This window comes from Poromitra crassiceps, assembly GCF_964638095.1.
Source record: "Poromitra crassiceps genome assembly, chromosome: 9".
Lineage (NCBI taxonomy): Eukaryota > Metazoa > Chordata > Actinopteri > Beryciformes > Melamphaidae > Poromitra > Poromitra crassiceps.
In genome coordinates, this window is record NC_139630.1 from 42,773,310 (window position 1) to 42,790,318 (window position 17,009).

The window sequence follows — 17,009 nt, forward strand, 5'->3', positions numbered from 1 at the left end:
CTGTCCAGTGTCCAATTTGTAAAGGCTATGCACTCCAGTGAACAGCTTTTATCTATTAAGATAATGAGAAGAACGTTCTCAATGTTATTGAAACAGTTATTGTCATACATAAACATCATTTGTATTATATAGCTTCATTTAAATGCTTAGTTTATTAGTTTAATGTGGAAAATAATGATTTTTCAATCGCCCCTGTCTGCTCTATAATTGTGCAGAATCGTTCTTTTACTTTGAAATTGTTTGAAAAATCTCACCGGAACTTCTTATATTCGCTAGCTCTTATATTCGCTCACAGAACACAGATAACGAGCAGCCAGTGAGGTATTTCCATAATAGTAAAGTATTTCCACAGATCATGTGTTTTGAATGAGTTGTAAATATTCTTGGCAGTTTACTAAGGTAACGTTTGCCACGCAGACCCCAGGCTAGGTAAATGTCAGATTTGTAATGGAACAAAAGCTAGCAGAGTTCAGAGCCCGAAGAAAGGCTGAGAATGCGACCATAAGCGTTCCTCAGTCCAGAACACTGCCAGCAGCGGACACAGCTGACCAGACAGACAGTGCAACAGCTGGCAGCAAACAGGCAGAGCCTGAGGACCTGTCAAACACTACGACGCCTCCGACTTCAAGGGACAATACTAAAGTCGATGTAAGTTATTTCATTCAAATTATGGCATGAATTTATGTGAAGTCGGGTTCTTATAGCCTACCGTTTCATTACAACTGACAAGCAAATTCCTCCTGGTCATGTGGGCACCAGACGACAATTTTTTTCTCTCGGACGACCTCAAACTAAACGGTCGCGGTTGTCATTCCAAATAAATATTCCAATTAAAGAATCTATAGTTTTAATCTCTGTCCCCTGAATACATTGAGACCCACTTTTTTTTTTTACTTTTACTTCAGCAGACTTTTACAGCAGTACTTTTACTTCTTAAATATCAGCAAAGTAACAGTAGCTACTTCTACTTGAGTAGGACATTCTACTACTGTACTACTCTTTCAACCACTGCCTATACAGTATATTGCTATCTGGTAAGTCATACCAAGTTAGGTTAGTAGTGTAGTATTTAAAACCCCTACTGATGAAAGGTGCCCAGTCTCTGAACTGTGCCTGTGTGTCTTCTTCCCCTCAGGCCCTTGATGCCTGGTTGCTGGACAGTGCTCTGGGCAGATGGCTGGGCTCCACACAACTCGCCTTCTCCAACCTGACTTTGCTCAAAATGCTGCTTTGGCTGGTTCTCCTTGGACTGTTTGCTGAGCTGGATTTCGGCCTGCCTTTTTTCCTCATCTCTCTCTTCTACTGGCTGTACGAAGGACTCCGCAACCCGACCGCCCGTGAACCCGGAGAGCTGAGCGCTTATTCTGTCTTCAATCCGGACTGTCAGCCTCTGCTGGGCGCGATCACTGCAGAGCAGCTGGAGGGAGAGATGGGTTACAGACCGCTGGCCAACAACAACAGATGAAGTCACTCACCTGGATGGAGTCAATGAGAAGTGGTCTCTGCACTACTGTGTGCGTCAGCGTCAGGTGCGTCAGAGAAGCAGGACAAGTCGAAGAGGCAGAAGACTCCCCGCACAGTGACTTCATTTTGCCAAGACTTTTATTAAACAAAGTGCAACGTTTCGGTCCCCCGATCTTCATCTGGCAATGGATGGAAACATATGATTTACAAATAAATATCTCAGATCCGTGGTTCTCAAAGTGGGGTCTGGGGACCTCCAGGGGTCCTTCAGGGGGTTCAAATAAAAGTAGAGCACACACATCCACTCAATGTTGCAGGTGCAGGACAACAGATGATCAGTAACAAAAAGTATAATTCAGATGAAGGTTGCCATGACCAAAACGTAAATGCAAATAAACTGGGAGTGAAGTCTCTACGCAGTGTGCAGACTCTACTTTTTACTTGTTACTGATCCTTCTAAAAGCAAAAATCTTATGAGATGGGGTCCTTGATGTTAAAAGGTTTGATCATTTGCTCTAAAATAATTTTATTTTGCCGCCCAACCAGTTTCCCCCAGTTCTATACAGGGTTATATAATTTACAACAGGAACTAAAGAATAATTTCGTCTGTACAACATAGTATTCATATCCTTACACTTTTAAATGAAAACTCATAAACTATTAATTGTACAATGTGGCTGACTTTTCAAACATTGGGCTAAACCCCCTTTTAAAATGGCTCACTTTTCTCAGGGCTTAAAAATCTATCTTCAACCTTCAAGTTTACTTCATTTAATTTTAATAACTGACATGTAATTGATTGAAAACATGGGAGTCCCATCGGTATTGTTCAGTCCCATGATGGGACTGAACACCGATCGTGTCTGTCCAGGCTTTGAGACTTATACAAGCACAAATACATTGAGGGCATTTATTTTTCCTGGGGGGCCACACGAGAAACCCAGATTGTAACTGGGGGCCAATGTTTTTCTTTGTCATGACGTAACCTCCAATTTGATCACTTGATTACCGTAGTTTGTAGAAAACATACCGTGCACTTATTCAGGAAGAAGCACACTCACGACACACGTTTCAAAATAAAAAGCCAATTTATGTAATCTCATTAGATAGTTCTAGCTTCATAAGTAAAATGGTGTGGTTTGTCTTAGACCTCCTGTTGTCAAGATAACGAGGTGTGTTTGGCTTTATGTTTACGATGGAAAATGAAAGGAAATATTTTCTAATATATATTTTCTTTAATCAATCACCTAAATGCTATAAAACTTTTCAAACATATTTAATTGTAGGATGATGTTTTCTTTGGTGCGTTTGATTTTAAGATGAAAATGAAGGGACATATTTTTCGGTAAAACTTTATAACGTTCGGTAGTAAATAATTTATAAGCTATTAGTTAATGATGAACTAATGACAAACTAATCATCAAAACATTGATATACATTTGTAGATGATTAAGTTGTAAGTCATTCAAAGTTTTTATATTCCAACCTGTCTATAGCCTACACATTTGATAATCATGAACAAATGATGAGCAAATCATTAGTAAATGAAGAAATCATTAATAGCTTATAAATTACTTACTACTGAATGTTATTATAGTGTTACCTATTTTTCAATATATACATTTTTCCCACTAAAATAAATATTTATATATAAATAAATATTACAACTCGGCCTGTAGAGTAGAGAGCCCCCAGGACCAGGTGCCCCGACCGACCAGAGGAGGCGCTAGTGCAGCGACCAGGGCAGACACACGGGGCGCGGACCTGCGACCCTCGTGTTGGTAGGCAGGGAATCTACCGCTACACTACCCGTGCCGGACGCCCAGTGTTGCCATGATAATGTCAAACAACAATGCTGTTTGTACACCAGTTTAATTTGCTCTTATGTCATATATCAGGCCTGCCTGAGCTAAAAGGCTGTATTAGCTTCTTAATTTGTTTGTTTAGGTCTTTTCAGAGTCTGTCTTTCACACATACACACACTACAGACATTACTGACTGTACATTTTATTTAGATTAATTAAATAAATTTAATTATTTTGTCATTGAAGACATGTGTAGTCTCCACTTTTGTCCTACCTGGAGTGAGGTTGTGGTACTGTCATGAAACCCGACGGATACTAGGACCCACCGTCGTCGTCCGTTTATACGAGTTACTTCCGCCTTTGCGAACGAGAGTTTGTAGTGAAAGCGAGAGGGTTCACTCATGCACACTTCCGTCTTTGCTTAAATTGCCGTTAGAGAAACCACTTGCTTTTACCTTTGAGTTGAGTTATCTTTTGTGAGACCTTCACTCCAGTAGTAGCCTCGTTGGTGCATAAATTCGCTGCTACATGCATTAACTAGCGTTAGCTAGCTAGTGTGTCTCTTCGTCTTCATGTCTGTCTAGTGTGGACATTGCTTTGGACAAGGTTTCCACGTTTCCACAGGCCTTTAATAGGGAGTGAACTATCTTGATCTTGGTCTTTGGCTGAAAACCTTTCGCACTTCGGCACTGGCACTTCCTAGGTTGGCAAACTCAACACTACCCGAGAGAAGCAAGCGAAGCTCGGCGACTCTCTTTAGCATCAGTAAGTACTTACGTGTCAATAAAAGTAAAACGTTATTAGATTACGATATTATTATATAATGACGCGGCGTCATTATCTAATAACGGTTTACTTTTATTTATATTATTCATGAGGATATTGTTCATTCATCAGCGTGTTTTGCAGAAGCATACCGGTGCTGTGTGTGTGTGTGTGTGTGTGTGTGTGTGTGTGTGTGTGTGTGTGTGTGTGTATGTATGTATGTGCGTGCGTGCGTGCGTATTGCCAAAGCAAATGTGCACTGATGATAGTGCTCTCATCCATATTCCATAAAAATTAAAGAAACATACAGAACATATGTCTCACAAAACAGACAGAAATCCATCATAACTTGAAACAGATGGACATCTCTGAGCATACGAGAGGAAAGTCATTGCACGTACACAATATTAGAGGCAGTTGCTCTTTTCATGTACTACATTATCAGTATTGATTCCCATTACACCCATTTCTACACCTATCACAAAGCAGCAGATGGAGGCTTTGAGACAGCTGAGATGTGGATTGTGTAAAAGGGACTGAACTCAACAAGGTATTCGGTGTGTGTGTGTGTGTGTGTGTGTGTGTGTGTGTGTGTGTGTGTGTGTGTGTGTTTGAGGTATACTGTCTCTAATCCTCCAGTCATGTCTGGATCCCCTGTTTTGTTTGAGGTATTCTGTCTCTCCAGTAATGTTTGGATCACCTGCAGTGTTTGAGGTATTCTGTCTTTCCAGTCATGTCTGGATCCCCTGCGGTGGTGATGCGCCTGGTGGCCTCTGCCTACAGTGTGGCTGAAAAGGCTGGAGCCATTGTGAGGAAAGTCCTTCACAGTGGAGACCTTGGCATTGTGGAAAAGGTGTGATCAAATCCCATTTATATGTGTTAAAAACCCAGTGCAGAATGCAGATAAAACAGACTGGAGATGGGCTGTTATAGCGTCAGAATCTGGTAGATTGGTGTAAGGTGTAATTTTTTGTTTCTGAGGAGTGGGTGACATTTCCAACCTATGTGCAAAGTTTAGCTACTCTATGCATTATGGTTTTGGAGGTACATACTGTTTTAGGGGATAATAATAATAAACAGAACAATTAACAATAGGGTTCCACACACTACGTGCTTGCACGCACTACATGCTTGGACCCTTAATAATAATACAGTGGACTGGGTTGGGTGGTTTCAACTTGTTTTTTTCCCATGCACAGACTGGGGCTAATGACCTGCAGACGCTGGCAGACAGACTAGCACAGCAGAGCATCTGTGCCTCTCTGTCCAAACACTTCCCTAAACTGACCATCATTGGAGAGGAGGTGAGAGTGTGCAGGGAAGACGGTGTGTTTTGTTGGACCATGTGTGTGTGTGCAGGGAAGACGTGTGTTGTTAATGTTGGACCATGTGTGTGTGTGCAGGGAAGGCATGTGTGTTTTTGTTCTTGACCTTGTTAGTCCAAATGGGGCCCAAGAAGGACTGCAAGGCCACCTCTCTCTCTCTCTAGCCCTTGTCACACTGTATACCATGTAGTTCATCAAAATGAATAAATCCTCCAAAATAGAAGGATGGTAATATTAGGCTTTGTCCCTCGTTCATGTAGGACCTTCCGGCTGAGGAGGCAAAGGAGGACCTCATTGAGAACGGCCAGACTGAGGAAATCCTCCTGAAGACCTGTCCAGCAGAATATATCGGCCTGAAAGAGGAGGAGGTAACGGCTAAGACATGTGGAAATACACTGCATTTCAATACAGGGTTTTTCCTGTCTCTATGAGGCGGAGGTGGTACTAGAGTCCGACTGATAGGGGATTTTTGAGACTGATACAGATTTTAGTGTGGCGGGGGGGGAATGAAAATAGATGTTTTTTATGTGGATTGTGCACATATATACCATATACCTGCATATGATATGATATGACTAGGCGAAGGTACTCAGAAGACTGCTTTCTTAAACAAATAACTTTATTCAAGAATATTTAACATTAAATTGTCAAAATATTGGTGTAATGCCGCAATTACAGACAGAAATCCACTTGTTAAAAAATAGTGTTTTCCATGAAAACACCTGTCAGAGATTTGTTGAGAGCTGGAGGTGGCACACAATCTGACAGAGTGGCCACCTGGTAATTCTATATGCAAGAAAAACCCTGCAATACTATTTGAGTTGCAGGTATGAGGGCACTATGCAGGTATGATGGCACTATGCAGGTGTGAGGGCACTATGCAGGTATGATGGCACTATGCAGGTATGATGGCACTATGCAGGTGTGAGGGCACTATGCAGGTATGATGGCACTATGCAGGTATGATGGCACTATGGGTAGGAGGGCACTATGCAGGTATGATGGCACTATGCAGGTATGATGGCACTATGCAGGTATGATGGCACTATGCAGGTATGATGGCACTATGGGTAGGAGGGCACTATGCAGGTATGATGGCACTATGCAGGTATGATGGCACTATGCAGGTATGATGGCACTATGGGTAGGAGGGCACTATGCAGGTATGATGGCACTATGGGTAGGAGGGCACTATGCAGGTATGATGGCACTATGTAGGTATGATGGCACTATGCAGGTATGATGGCACTATGGGTAGGAGGGCACTATGCAGGTATGAGGGCACTATGCAGGTATGATGGCACTATGGGTAGGAGGGCACTATGCAGGTATGATGGCACTATGGGTAGGAGGGCACTATGCAGGTATGAGGGCACTATGCAGGTATGAGGGCACTATGCAGGTATGATGGCACTATGGGTAGGAGGGCACTATGCAGGTATGAGGACACTATGCAGGTATGATGGCACTATGGGTAGGAGGGCACTATGCAGGTATGAGGGCACTATGCAGGTATGATGGCACTATGGGTAGGAGGGCACTATGCAGGTATGAGGGCACTATGCAGGTATGATGGCACTATGGGTAGGACGGCACTATGCAGGTATGAGGGCACTATGCAGGTATGAGGACACTATGCAGGTATGATGGCACTATGGGTAGGAGGGCACTATGCAGGTATGATGGCACTATGCAGGTATGAGGGCACTATGCAGGTATGAGGACACTATGCGAGGACACTATGCAGGTATGATGGCACTATGGGTAGGAGGGCACTATGCAGGTATGATGGCACTATGGGTAGGAGGGCACTATGCAGATATGAGGACACTATGCAGGTATGATGGCACTATGGGTAGGAGGGCACTATGCAGGTATGATGGCACTATGCAGGTATGAGGGCACTATGCAGGTATAAGGACACTATGCAGGTATGATGGCACTATGGGTAGGAGGGCACTATGCAGGTATGATGGCACTATGGGTAGGAGGGCACTATGCAGGTATGAGGACACTATGCAGGTATGATGGCACTATGGGTAGGAGGGCACTATGCAGGTATGAGGACACTATGCAGGTATGATGGCACTATGGGTAGGAGGGCACTATGCAGGTATGATGGCACTATGCAGGTATGAGGGCACTATGGGTAGGAGGGCACTATGCAGGTATGAGGGCACTATGCAGGTATGATGGCACTATGCGGTTATGAGGGCACTATGCAGGTAGGAGGGCATTATGCGGTTATGAGGGCACTATGCAGGTATGATGGCACTATGCAGGTATGATGGCACTATGGGTAGGAGGGCACTATGCAGGTATGATGGCACTATGCAGGTATGATGGCACTATGGGTAGGAGGGCACTATGCAGGTATGATGGCACTATGGGTAGGAGGGCACTATGCAGGTATGATGGCATAATGCAGGTATGATGGCACTATGCGGTTATGAGGGCACTATGGGTAGGAGGGCATTATGTGGTTATGAGGGCACTATGCAGGTAGGAGGGCATTATGCGGTTATGAGGGCACTATGCAGGTAGGAGTTCTATGCAGGTATGAGGGCACTATGCAGGTAGGAGGGGGCTATGCAGTATGTTGTGTGCACACACTGCTTCTGACTGATTGTTTCTAACTCTCAGCTAGTTGTGTGGGTCGATCCGCTCGATGGCACCAAGGAATACACTGAAGGTAAGCACTTCAAATGTGCATTATTTTTCGTACATCTGTTTCGAATGAGTGTGTGCTCTAACACGCAATTGTCACTGCAAACACTCTGAATTGTTTGTTTTTGGCCCTGTGAGCTGAAACCTAATAGTGAACTATCCAGTTTTTTGGCCAAGAGGCTCACTGGGCATTTTCAAGTGATGAGCTGAACTGGCTCCACCAGCTACTCTCACTGTCTGGCTGAACCTTGTATGTTAAATCTGCCCTTCAGCTCTGTAGCAACTGAGATTGCAATAACTACCACAAAATATTATAACTTGTCAAAATGTAATATAGTGTCCACCTCAATGAGTTGAAAATGTAATAAAACCTGTTAATGTACAGTTGAAACAGCTTATAGTGATCACGTCTGTCCGGGTCAAATTGATCACTATAAGGCAAGCAGTCAAGCAGATGATTATTATTAAAGAAAATAAAAATCCTTCTTACATATTACTATCTAATTGACATTTGTATATTTATTACAGTACGACTGTTTCAAAATATGTACAGTACAGCTCTCTCAAACGCTTTTCAAAATACAGTATAAATTAAATTACGGTACTGTGTATAATTCAAATGTACTATAGTACAGTACTGTATATAAAATATAGCTTATAGTTCAAATGATATCATGACTGTTTCTCATTGTTTGCTTAGAATGCGTAGACTACACAAGGTAGCCCGAGGAACACCGTGGCTCCTGAATCTCGTTGGCTTGGTTTTGGCAGTTTTTTCTCATAAGCCTCGAGGAGAAACTCTTTTTCATTGAGAGAAAATTACTAGAAATTATTAGAAACCCAAACCCCAGACGTTTTAATGAGAGAGTAGTATATGTTGACATAGCTTAATTAAAAGTGTTTGGTTTGTTACGTGGCCTCCAGCTAACATCCGGCTATTCTGACCACAGGGCTCCTCGATAACGTCACTGTACTCATTGGTATTGCATACGGAGGCAGAGCCATCGCCGGCGTCATCAACCAGCCTTTCTACAACTACCAGGTACAGACCTAGACCTAGACGACTACCAGGTACACACCTAGAGCCATCGCAGGCGTTATCAACCACCCTTTCTACAACTACCAGGTAGACACCTAGGTCGCTTTCACATATAAGCTGTTTGGTCCACTTTAAACGCACCAGAGTTCGTTTCCTCAGATAGTGCGCTTCGTTTGGGGTGGTGTGAAAGCTCAAACGAACTCTGGTGCGGAACAAACAAGTGAACTCTGGTCTGCTTGAAAACGTAGGTCTCGGTTCGCTTCCAAGTGAACCCTGGCGCGGTTCGTTTGTGGTGTGAAAGCAAACCGAACTAAACACAAGAGCAAAATAGGAAGCGCCAGTGCATCATGAGTAGAAGGCGGTAGAAGGAAGCAAAACAAACTCTGCAGTACGCACACATGCACTGTACACGTGTGCGTGCCGTGCTGCGTGACGTACGTCATCATAACAACAACACATTGTTGTCTCTCAACAGGGCTTGCCTTCTCCTTCGGTACTGCCTCACTCGTCTCATCTGCAGAATGAAATGTTCAACAGCTTGCTGCCTCATCTGATGCTCATATTGGGCACATTCTTGTAAAATATTTAGTTGATAGTAACACCAAAGTAAAACCAGAAATCCCAATATCGCAGGTGGTGTTGCTCCATGGTTTGTGTTTCGCGGATTCACTTGTGTTGTTCAGTCAGTCCCCAGGCAAAAAGCTGGCGGAAGAGAAGAGATTTCCCTTCTCTATTCTGTCCAATAGACGAGTGACCGTTTCGACCATGTGACATTGTTCAGAAAGTTTGGTGCGCTTGACAAATTGCTGTGTGAAAGTGAACCGGACCAATTAAAAAATGCAAAAATGTTGCAACTTTACCCCACAGAGTCCACCAGCTTATTATGTGAAAGCGACCCTAATCTCAACGCTAGACCCATGAGAGTTTTTACGCTGATACACTACGTTACTGCATGCTGCAGATCTCTCTCTGGGTCTGGGACACTGCTCACTCCATACTGGTGTCAGAATCCTGGCCAGTGATTGGTTCCCCCAAAAACCTGGGGGCACCAATCATTAAAGATTTTAGCGATCAGGCCACCCAATCTGATGACTTTGTTGACTTTTGAAAATGAACCACTCTCTCATTGGTGCCACGACCTGTCAGTTATTCAATTTTGATCCCTAGACCCGCCCTCAAAACGGGAGCTGCGAAGTGGCACAGACTTATTTATGTAGTATGCGGAGCCCAGCGATTAACGTAATATTTGAGTCTGTGGAGAGATTAGTAGAGATCAGACTAAACGATCCAGCTGTCGTCTCTGAAAGCCGCCAGTGCACCAAATGTTGACCCACTCTTCTGCCTCCTCAGCTGGGAGACGGGGCGAAGCTGGGAAGGACCATGTGGGGGATGCTGGGGCTGGGGGCCTTTGGCTTCCAGCTGCGAGACGTCCCGGGCGAGAGACGTGTCGTCACCACCACGCGTTCCCATAGCAACAAGCAAGTCACAGACTGCGTAGACGCCATGGAGCCTCACGAGGTCATAAGAGTGGGTGGAGCTGGAAATAAGGTGAGATGTGATTCAGAGTTGACCCTCTTTTAACCCTTTTCCACCAAGGCAGTTCCAGGGCCAGTTTGGAGGCAGTGCCTCAAACTCTTCAACATAGACTGTCAAAAGAGGTGGACGGAGGGAGTGTGGTTTGTGGATGTAGGAGTAAGGCTGGATCAAGCTTTACAAAAAAATCAAAGCTTGTCTCCTTTAGTGAAGGAAAAAAGAGTGTCAAGTGTAGAAGTGGTGAACTTAAAGAATGTCCCAGGCACACTGTTCTGTTGAAAAAGCTGTATTGAAGAAGACCTGAAACTAGTGATTGAGTTTTACTGAGGTCATAAATCAAGTGAGAAGTACAGTAATTTCCCCATTGACTTCTATACAATCTGACTCTTTTTTGGAGCCACTGGAGTCGCCCCCTGCTGGCCATTAGAAAGAATGCAACTTCTGCATTGGCTTCATTTGTCAGAACCGGAGGTTGCCCCTTGGTAAATCTGAACTCATGATAAATATGTTTGTTTTGAACTATGCTGAAATAAAGTCTATTAGAATTAGCAGCACTATAGGCTCTTTTCGTAGCAACATTTTGAGGTGGTAAAGCAGGAAGTAAAGCAAGTGTAACCAATAACATTAACGAGAGTCCTGGCACTGGAACACCTAAATGGAATGGGACCATAATTAATGATATTCGTTACACCTGCTTTACTTTCTGCTTTTACCACCTCAAAACAGTTGCTGTGAAAAGGGTCTATAACTCGTGCAGCAGGGAAGCTGACTGACTCATCTCTTTGCAGATCATCCAGCTTTTGGAGGGGAGGGCCTCTGCCTATGTCTTTGCCAGTCCAGGATGCAAGAAGTGGGACACGTGTGCTCCTGAAGCCATTCTGCATGCTGTTGGAGGTAAAACAACATCCTGTCTGTCTGGAGCACAACATGTTGGTCATATTAATCAAATATTACAGAGTCCCCATTAGGGCTGGGTATGGTTTAGAAAATTACGATACCACCACTACCAATACCAGTACCCAGAGGTGGAAAGTACTCAAGTATAAGTACTCCAAGTGCATGTACGAGTAGGCTTTTTCTGAGGATTTGTACTTTTAAAGTATTTTTATAATGCTATACCTTTTAATCTTACTTGAGTAATTTAAATTATAGATAATATTCTACTTGAGTACTTTTAAATGTAGACTTTTGTTTCATACACCGCACTAGGAAAACAGCACTATACATGTAGCACACAGTAGCATTGAGATGAGTAGATATTGATGAAGCCTGCGTTAGTTCATTCGAGACATGGAAGTCATAGGCTACGCCCCAGCTGTATCCAGCTGTCAGCTGCTGATTGGATCATTCATTCACCAACCACAGCCATTCTCACAATAAGGCGGTCTGTTTAAATACGGCCTCCTCTCTCACCCTGATCTGCTCTACCCATGCTGCCTCACACTTAGCCTACCTCACACTGCTGCTGCTGGCAATACTTTGCCTCCACCACCCCAGCCTCCACCTTTCTAGCTCAGACTTCTTGGCTCAAAGGCCTATCATGTATTCTAGCTCAAGAGCCTGCATGGCTCAAAATGTGAACATGTTTTCCATGTCTTGCTTAGGCTCCCTCTGTTACTCACTATGGCTTTAAATTGATCTGGAATCTTGTATCCCCATGTGGGATTTTTGCGGCCCTCCCTGCTCGGCGTAGCTTGCTGCTGTGCCTGTTCAGGCAGGAGCATCTTCTGTAAAGAGCGGAGCCTTCAACGGCAAACATAACTGTATTTCTATTTATGCAATAAATGGTTAAATCTATGACGAGAGTGTTCTTGAATGAACCGCTGCTAGCAGCTCTAGCTCGTCTGGCAAAGGACAGAACTGAGCATCTCTGGCCGCATCTGAATGAGCTGTTCAGTATGAAAGACAAGACAGCCAAAGACAGGAACAGCTTAGGTAACACTGGTGTGAAATGTAATTATTATGATAAATAATTAAAATATAAAACATTTTTAATTAAAGTAATGCAAATGTACTTTTACTTGGGTACTTTTCAATCTGCAACTTTTTTTTTTATTACTCTTGAGTAATTTCAGGACTACAAATTTTACTTGTACTTGAGTTAATTTTCACTAAAGTAACAATACTTGTACTTGAGTAGGATTTGTCAGTACTCTTTCCACCTCTGCTAGTACCCTTAAAGTGAGCTCTATCCAGTGATTCCCAAACTGTGGGCCGCGACCCACTAGTGGGTCGTGGAGGTACTGCAGGCGGGCCGCGAGTGGTCTGCCAACACTCCCAATTTTCGCCGGCAATCAAATGGCTGTAGCAGGGTCAATTTTAAAGATAGAGTGGAGATCCTGTTATCAGAAGAAACTAGAACCTACGACCTTCGGCATCCATTGCTACCAAGCATAATAATGCTAGCTTGTCGGGAAGGGGGCTAAATAATGCTCCAAACGTAGGTTAAATTTGGGCGAGGGAAAACTATTTCAAAGGGGTCCCTTGACCTCTCAGCACAATTTAGCTTAATGAAAATGTGTTCATTGGGTACCCATGAGTCTCCCCTTTACAGATAAGGTATACCATTTTTCACAGCCTAGCATTAATAGCTTGTGGATTGGTTTCTTCTGTTGTTGCTCATCATATTTTGTCTCAACAAATGTGTTATGCATGCAAATACTTATGATGAGTAATAAGGGGGGAGAAAATTTTGTCAATCTGCTTTTGGGTATTTTGCCGAAATGTTTCTGTATGTGGATGGATTATTAATTTCCCTTATGCCCAAGTTCACATGCTCTGTTAAAGCAGCTACGAGCAAGATTTTCGATTGTTATTAAACAGTCTAAATTTAATATCAATGCATCACATCTTACCTCTAATAGTAGACGAGACCAACGCAGAGTAGTCTCGCTTGAACCCCGAGTGAATCGGCCAGTGTTAGTCTCTCTGTGGCCAGGGCACATCAGGAAGTGAAATGAAACGGTTTGCAGCAGCCACTTCGGCCATAACCACAAAATAACTTCCAAAAAACCTGTTAGAATATAACGAGAGATGTTCGCGAGAGTATGCATGGCATTCTCCTTGTTTATGGTATGTTGCTAGGCAGCGCGAACGGGGTAAGGCAGGCAGCTGTGTTTCACTTCCGGGTTTCACTTCCGGGTTTATCCGGTCCGGCGGTAAGGAGAGAGAGAGAGAGCCCCCTGTTGACGCGAGTTTAGACAGACACAGACTTAAGAGAGCAATCTCCGATTCACACGGCTTTGGTCTCAGCTACTATTATAGGTAAGATGTGATGCATCAATATTGTAATTATACTGTTTAATAACAATCGAAAATCTTGCTCGTAGCTGCTTTAATGAAGAAAAAAAAATATATATAATATAAAAAGCATATAGACGTTTTTAACTTGACAACAAAAACATTCTAAATTGAACCCCGATCACTTCCTGTTGCAGTGTTTGCTATGGACATAAAAGAAAAAAAAACATTCAAGTGCAGGACTGACCATTCCATGCAAACCGTCTATACAGCTGAGCAGCGAAAACAAAAATAACGATGTCGAGTGAATATTTCTGCAGTTTGCCGAATGCTGAGAAAAACGAAGTGCTGTGGGGTTGCGCTCTGGTGAAAGCCGTCTATAGGGAAATACATCATCTTACAGTCTCGTGTGTTGATCAGAGTTGTGATTAAAGGGTTGGGTGGGCCCCGGACGATTTTCAGATTTCAATGTGAGCCGCGGCATTCTTAAGTTTGGGAACCCCTGCGCTATACCAATAGGATATTTCATTCGATACCTTTTTTACATTTTGGTGGCATCTGAACTCTGTATGGCTTTTAGCTGCTATGGTAGAGGGCCAATCATAGGTCGCATTCAATTGAAGAACGCTTGCAGTGATTGGAGGCGAGCAAAACCATAGTAATTTTTTCTAGATCTGTGTACAAAAAGGATGGAATGCAGGTATTGTTTGACTGGAGAAGTTTCGATACTACTTGGTGCTGGGTTATTTCGGCCCGAAAATACCAATACCCGCCCCTAGTACACCATGTACGCATTTTAAACTATACTTTTTAAAACAAACTTCAACAGTATGTCTTGCAGACCTGCTTTTGTTGCCAAGAGTGTGATATTTTAAGAGTTTTGCAAATTAACCATTTATCTGCTTCCTCCTTTTTCTTCAGGCAAACTGACTGATATGCGCGGTAATGCATACTGCTATGACGCTAATGTAAAGCACATGAACTCTGCTGGGGTGCTGGCTACGCTACACAACCACCAGTACTATGTCAGCAGAGTGCCACAGTCAGTGCTGCAAGCCCTGAAGTCAGACTGAGGTCTGCTACAGTACAGTCTTGTCTTTCTGTGGTGCAGAGAACCAACCACAAAAGGTTCAAATCCATAGACCAGAGTTCTTGTGCACACGTCCGGAGGTGACGTCCACAGGACACTTCTTTGTGCTAGACATTTTCATAATCATTTTCATACTGACAACACTAAGTTTCTATTACATCACATACATGATTTTTGCACATTTGTAAACTTATACAAGATTTTGATCCTAGGCATCCTATCCTACATTGTTGAATTATCGTTGTGCAATAAAACACTGATTCACTTGTTGAAAGGCAAGAATGCAGATTAGCATCCTAGCTTTAGTTTAGAGTTTTCACCTCATTGAAAATACATTTGATCAACATTGCCAAAAATCTGACTTGAGCGCCATGACAAGTTGTTTGTAAAACATCAACGTATGAGTAACTTGTTTTTAAACAGCACAAGATCAAGCATGATTTCAAGATCACACTTTACTGATTTACCTCAACTTTGACATTCATACATTGAATTAGTCTGGAATAACAAGCAGAGAGCAGGCTGAACAGCACTTCCATTTATTTCACTAAGTTTGAAGCAAACTTGTACAAATCTCAAAACTCTTTTTTTTAAACAACATACTGTTTCCAACTTGAAGACCAATAGATTTACAAGGCAAAAGGCGAGATCCAAATAAATAAAATACATAGGTTAAATGTTCATTAGTGAGACGAAATTAGTTACTTTAAATTACCACTAGGTGGGAGTAATGTGTAGCACAATGCAAACAACAAAATGCCATCTGTTGAGCTCATTGTTGAGCTTGACTTCTTGACAATGTCATGCGATTTCCAATGATGGGATGTACAAGGAAGATCAATGTCTGACAATGAAGAACAAAGGTGTTGTTGAGCTGTGGTCTTCTTTCAAAATGAATACACTGTCAACTACCTTGTGCCTTTACTTTATGTCCATTTCTTATTCAGCATGTAACAGAAACTAGGCCATTGAAGTGATGACTTTACAAAGCCCTGTATCCAGCACATGACTTGCTGTTGCTGTATATTTCTGCCTTGCACTGGCCCTGTATCCAGCACATGACTTGCTGTTGCTGTATATTTCTGCCTTGCACTGGCCCTGTATCCAGCACATGACTTGCTGTATATTTCTGCCTTGCACTGGCAGCTTTGTCTATCTATTTTTTATACTACTACTTTCTATCCACTGGATCTGCTCGCTGGTGTTTAACACTTTATACACACACACACACACACACACACACACACACACACACACACACAGGGGATTTATTTAAGAACAGAACATCTGACTTTGAACCCTATGGTTGCCTAGATCTGTTTGTCCCTTTTAAATCAATAATGAAAAGATCAAATCTGTGTCACGTAGGATTGAAAATCCAATATTATGCTCTTGTATAAATCCAACCACAGATGCTCTCATAGATACGTGGGAAAAGCCACTTCCACTCTTCCATTTCCACAGAAGAAAGTCACATTGACAGAAAGGAGTTTGGTATGAAAAGAGGCTATATGAAGGTCCTTTTTGAGATCGTGTATGGTGTCCTTTCTGTTTTTTAAATGTCACATAGGCTATAATGAATGAGTGGCATACAATATTCTTTAGCAATATTTATTGCACTTGTATTTTCTTTTTTAATCTCAGTATGTCAGTAATATATCTCCATGGGGAGAACAAACATCCATGAATGACAGTAACTGAGAAAATTGCATGAACATTATTAGTGCATTGCATGAACATAAGAGGTAAAACAGGGAATATTTGACCCTTATGGTCTGGAAGAATCTATGGTTTTTACATTGGCTAGGGCACAAAACCCATCTCAGTCACACTAGCAGCACACATGTGCACGCATTCACAAAGTTACAATGTAACGTGCACGCATTCACAATGTTACAATGTAACATGTGCATGCATTCACAATGTTACAATGTAACATGTGCACGCATTCACAATGTTACAATGTAACATGTGCACGCATCCACAAAGTTACAATGTAACATGTGCACGCATTCACAAAGTTACAATGTAACATGTGCACGCATTCACAAAGTTACAATGTAACATGTGCACGCATTCAC

General features: G+C 42.6%; 2 protein-coding genes across 2 annotated transcripts; both read left to right on the forward strand.

Annotated features, from left to right (window-relative positions):
* Positions 1-326: 326 nt before the first annotated feature.
* On the forward strand, positions 327-3,437 carry saysd1 (SAYSVFN motif domain containing 1). The gene is made up of 2 exons (XM_083642728.1): positions 327-648; positions 1,136-3,437. The coding sequence occupies exons 1-2, from the start codon at positions 448-450 to the stop codon at positions 1,463-1,465; spliced, it is 531 nt and encodes a 176-aa protein (XP_083498854.1). The 5' UTR covers positions 327-447; the 3' UTR covers positions 1,466-3,437.
* Positions 3,438-3,987: 550 nt separating this feature from the next.
* bpnt1 (bisphosphate nucleotidase 1) lies at positions 3,988-16,980 on the forward strand. The gene is made up of 9 exons (XM_083643239.1): positions 3,988-4,034; positions 4,766-4,887; positions 5,234-5,338; positions 5,620-5,727; positions 8,003-8,051; positions 8,977-9,068; positions 10,416-10,613; positions 11,387-11,492; positions 14,760-16,980. Exons 2-9 carry the CDS (start codon positions 4,768-4,770, stop codon positions 14,909-14,911), a joined length of 930 nt encoding a protein of 309 aa, XP_083499365.1. The 5' UTR covers positions 3,988-4,034; positions 4,766-4,767; the 3' UTR covers positions 14,912-16,980.
* The last annotated feature ends 29 nt before the right edge of the window (positions 16,981-17,009 follow it).

Coding starts and splice junctions, on each gene's coding strand:
- saysd1 (XM_083642728.1), top strand. CDS start 448: ATGGAACAAAAGCTAGCAGAGTTCAGAGCCCGAAGAAAGGCTGAGAAT. Junction 649..1,135: donor GGGACAATACTAAAGTCGAT/GTAAGTTATTTC, acceptor TCTTCCCCTCAG/GCCCTTGATGCCTGGTTGCT.
- bpnt1 (XM_083643239.1), top strand. CDS start 4,768: ATGTCTGGATCCCCTGCGGTGGTGATGCGCCTGGTGGCCTCTGCCTAC. Junction 5,728..8,002: donor TCGGCCTGAAAGAGGAGGAG/GTAACGGCTAAG, acceptor TCTAACTCTCAG/CTAGTTGTGTGGGTCGATCC. Junction 10,614..11,386: donor TGGGTGGAGCTGGAAATAAG/GTGAGATGTGAT, acceptor ATCTCTTTGCAG/ATCATCCAGCTTTTGGAGGG.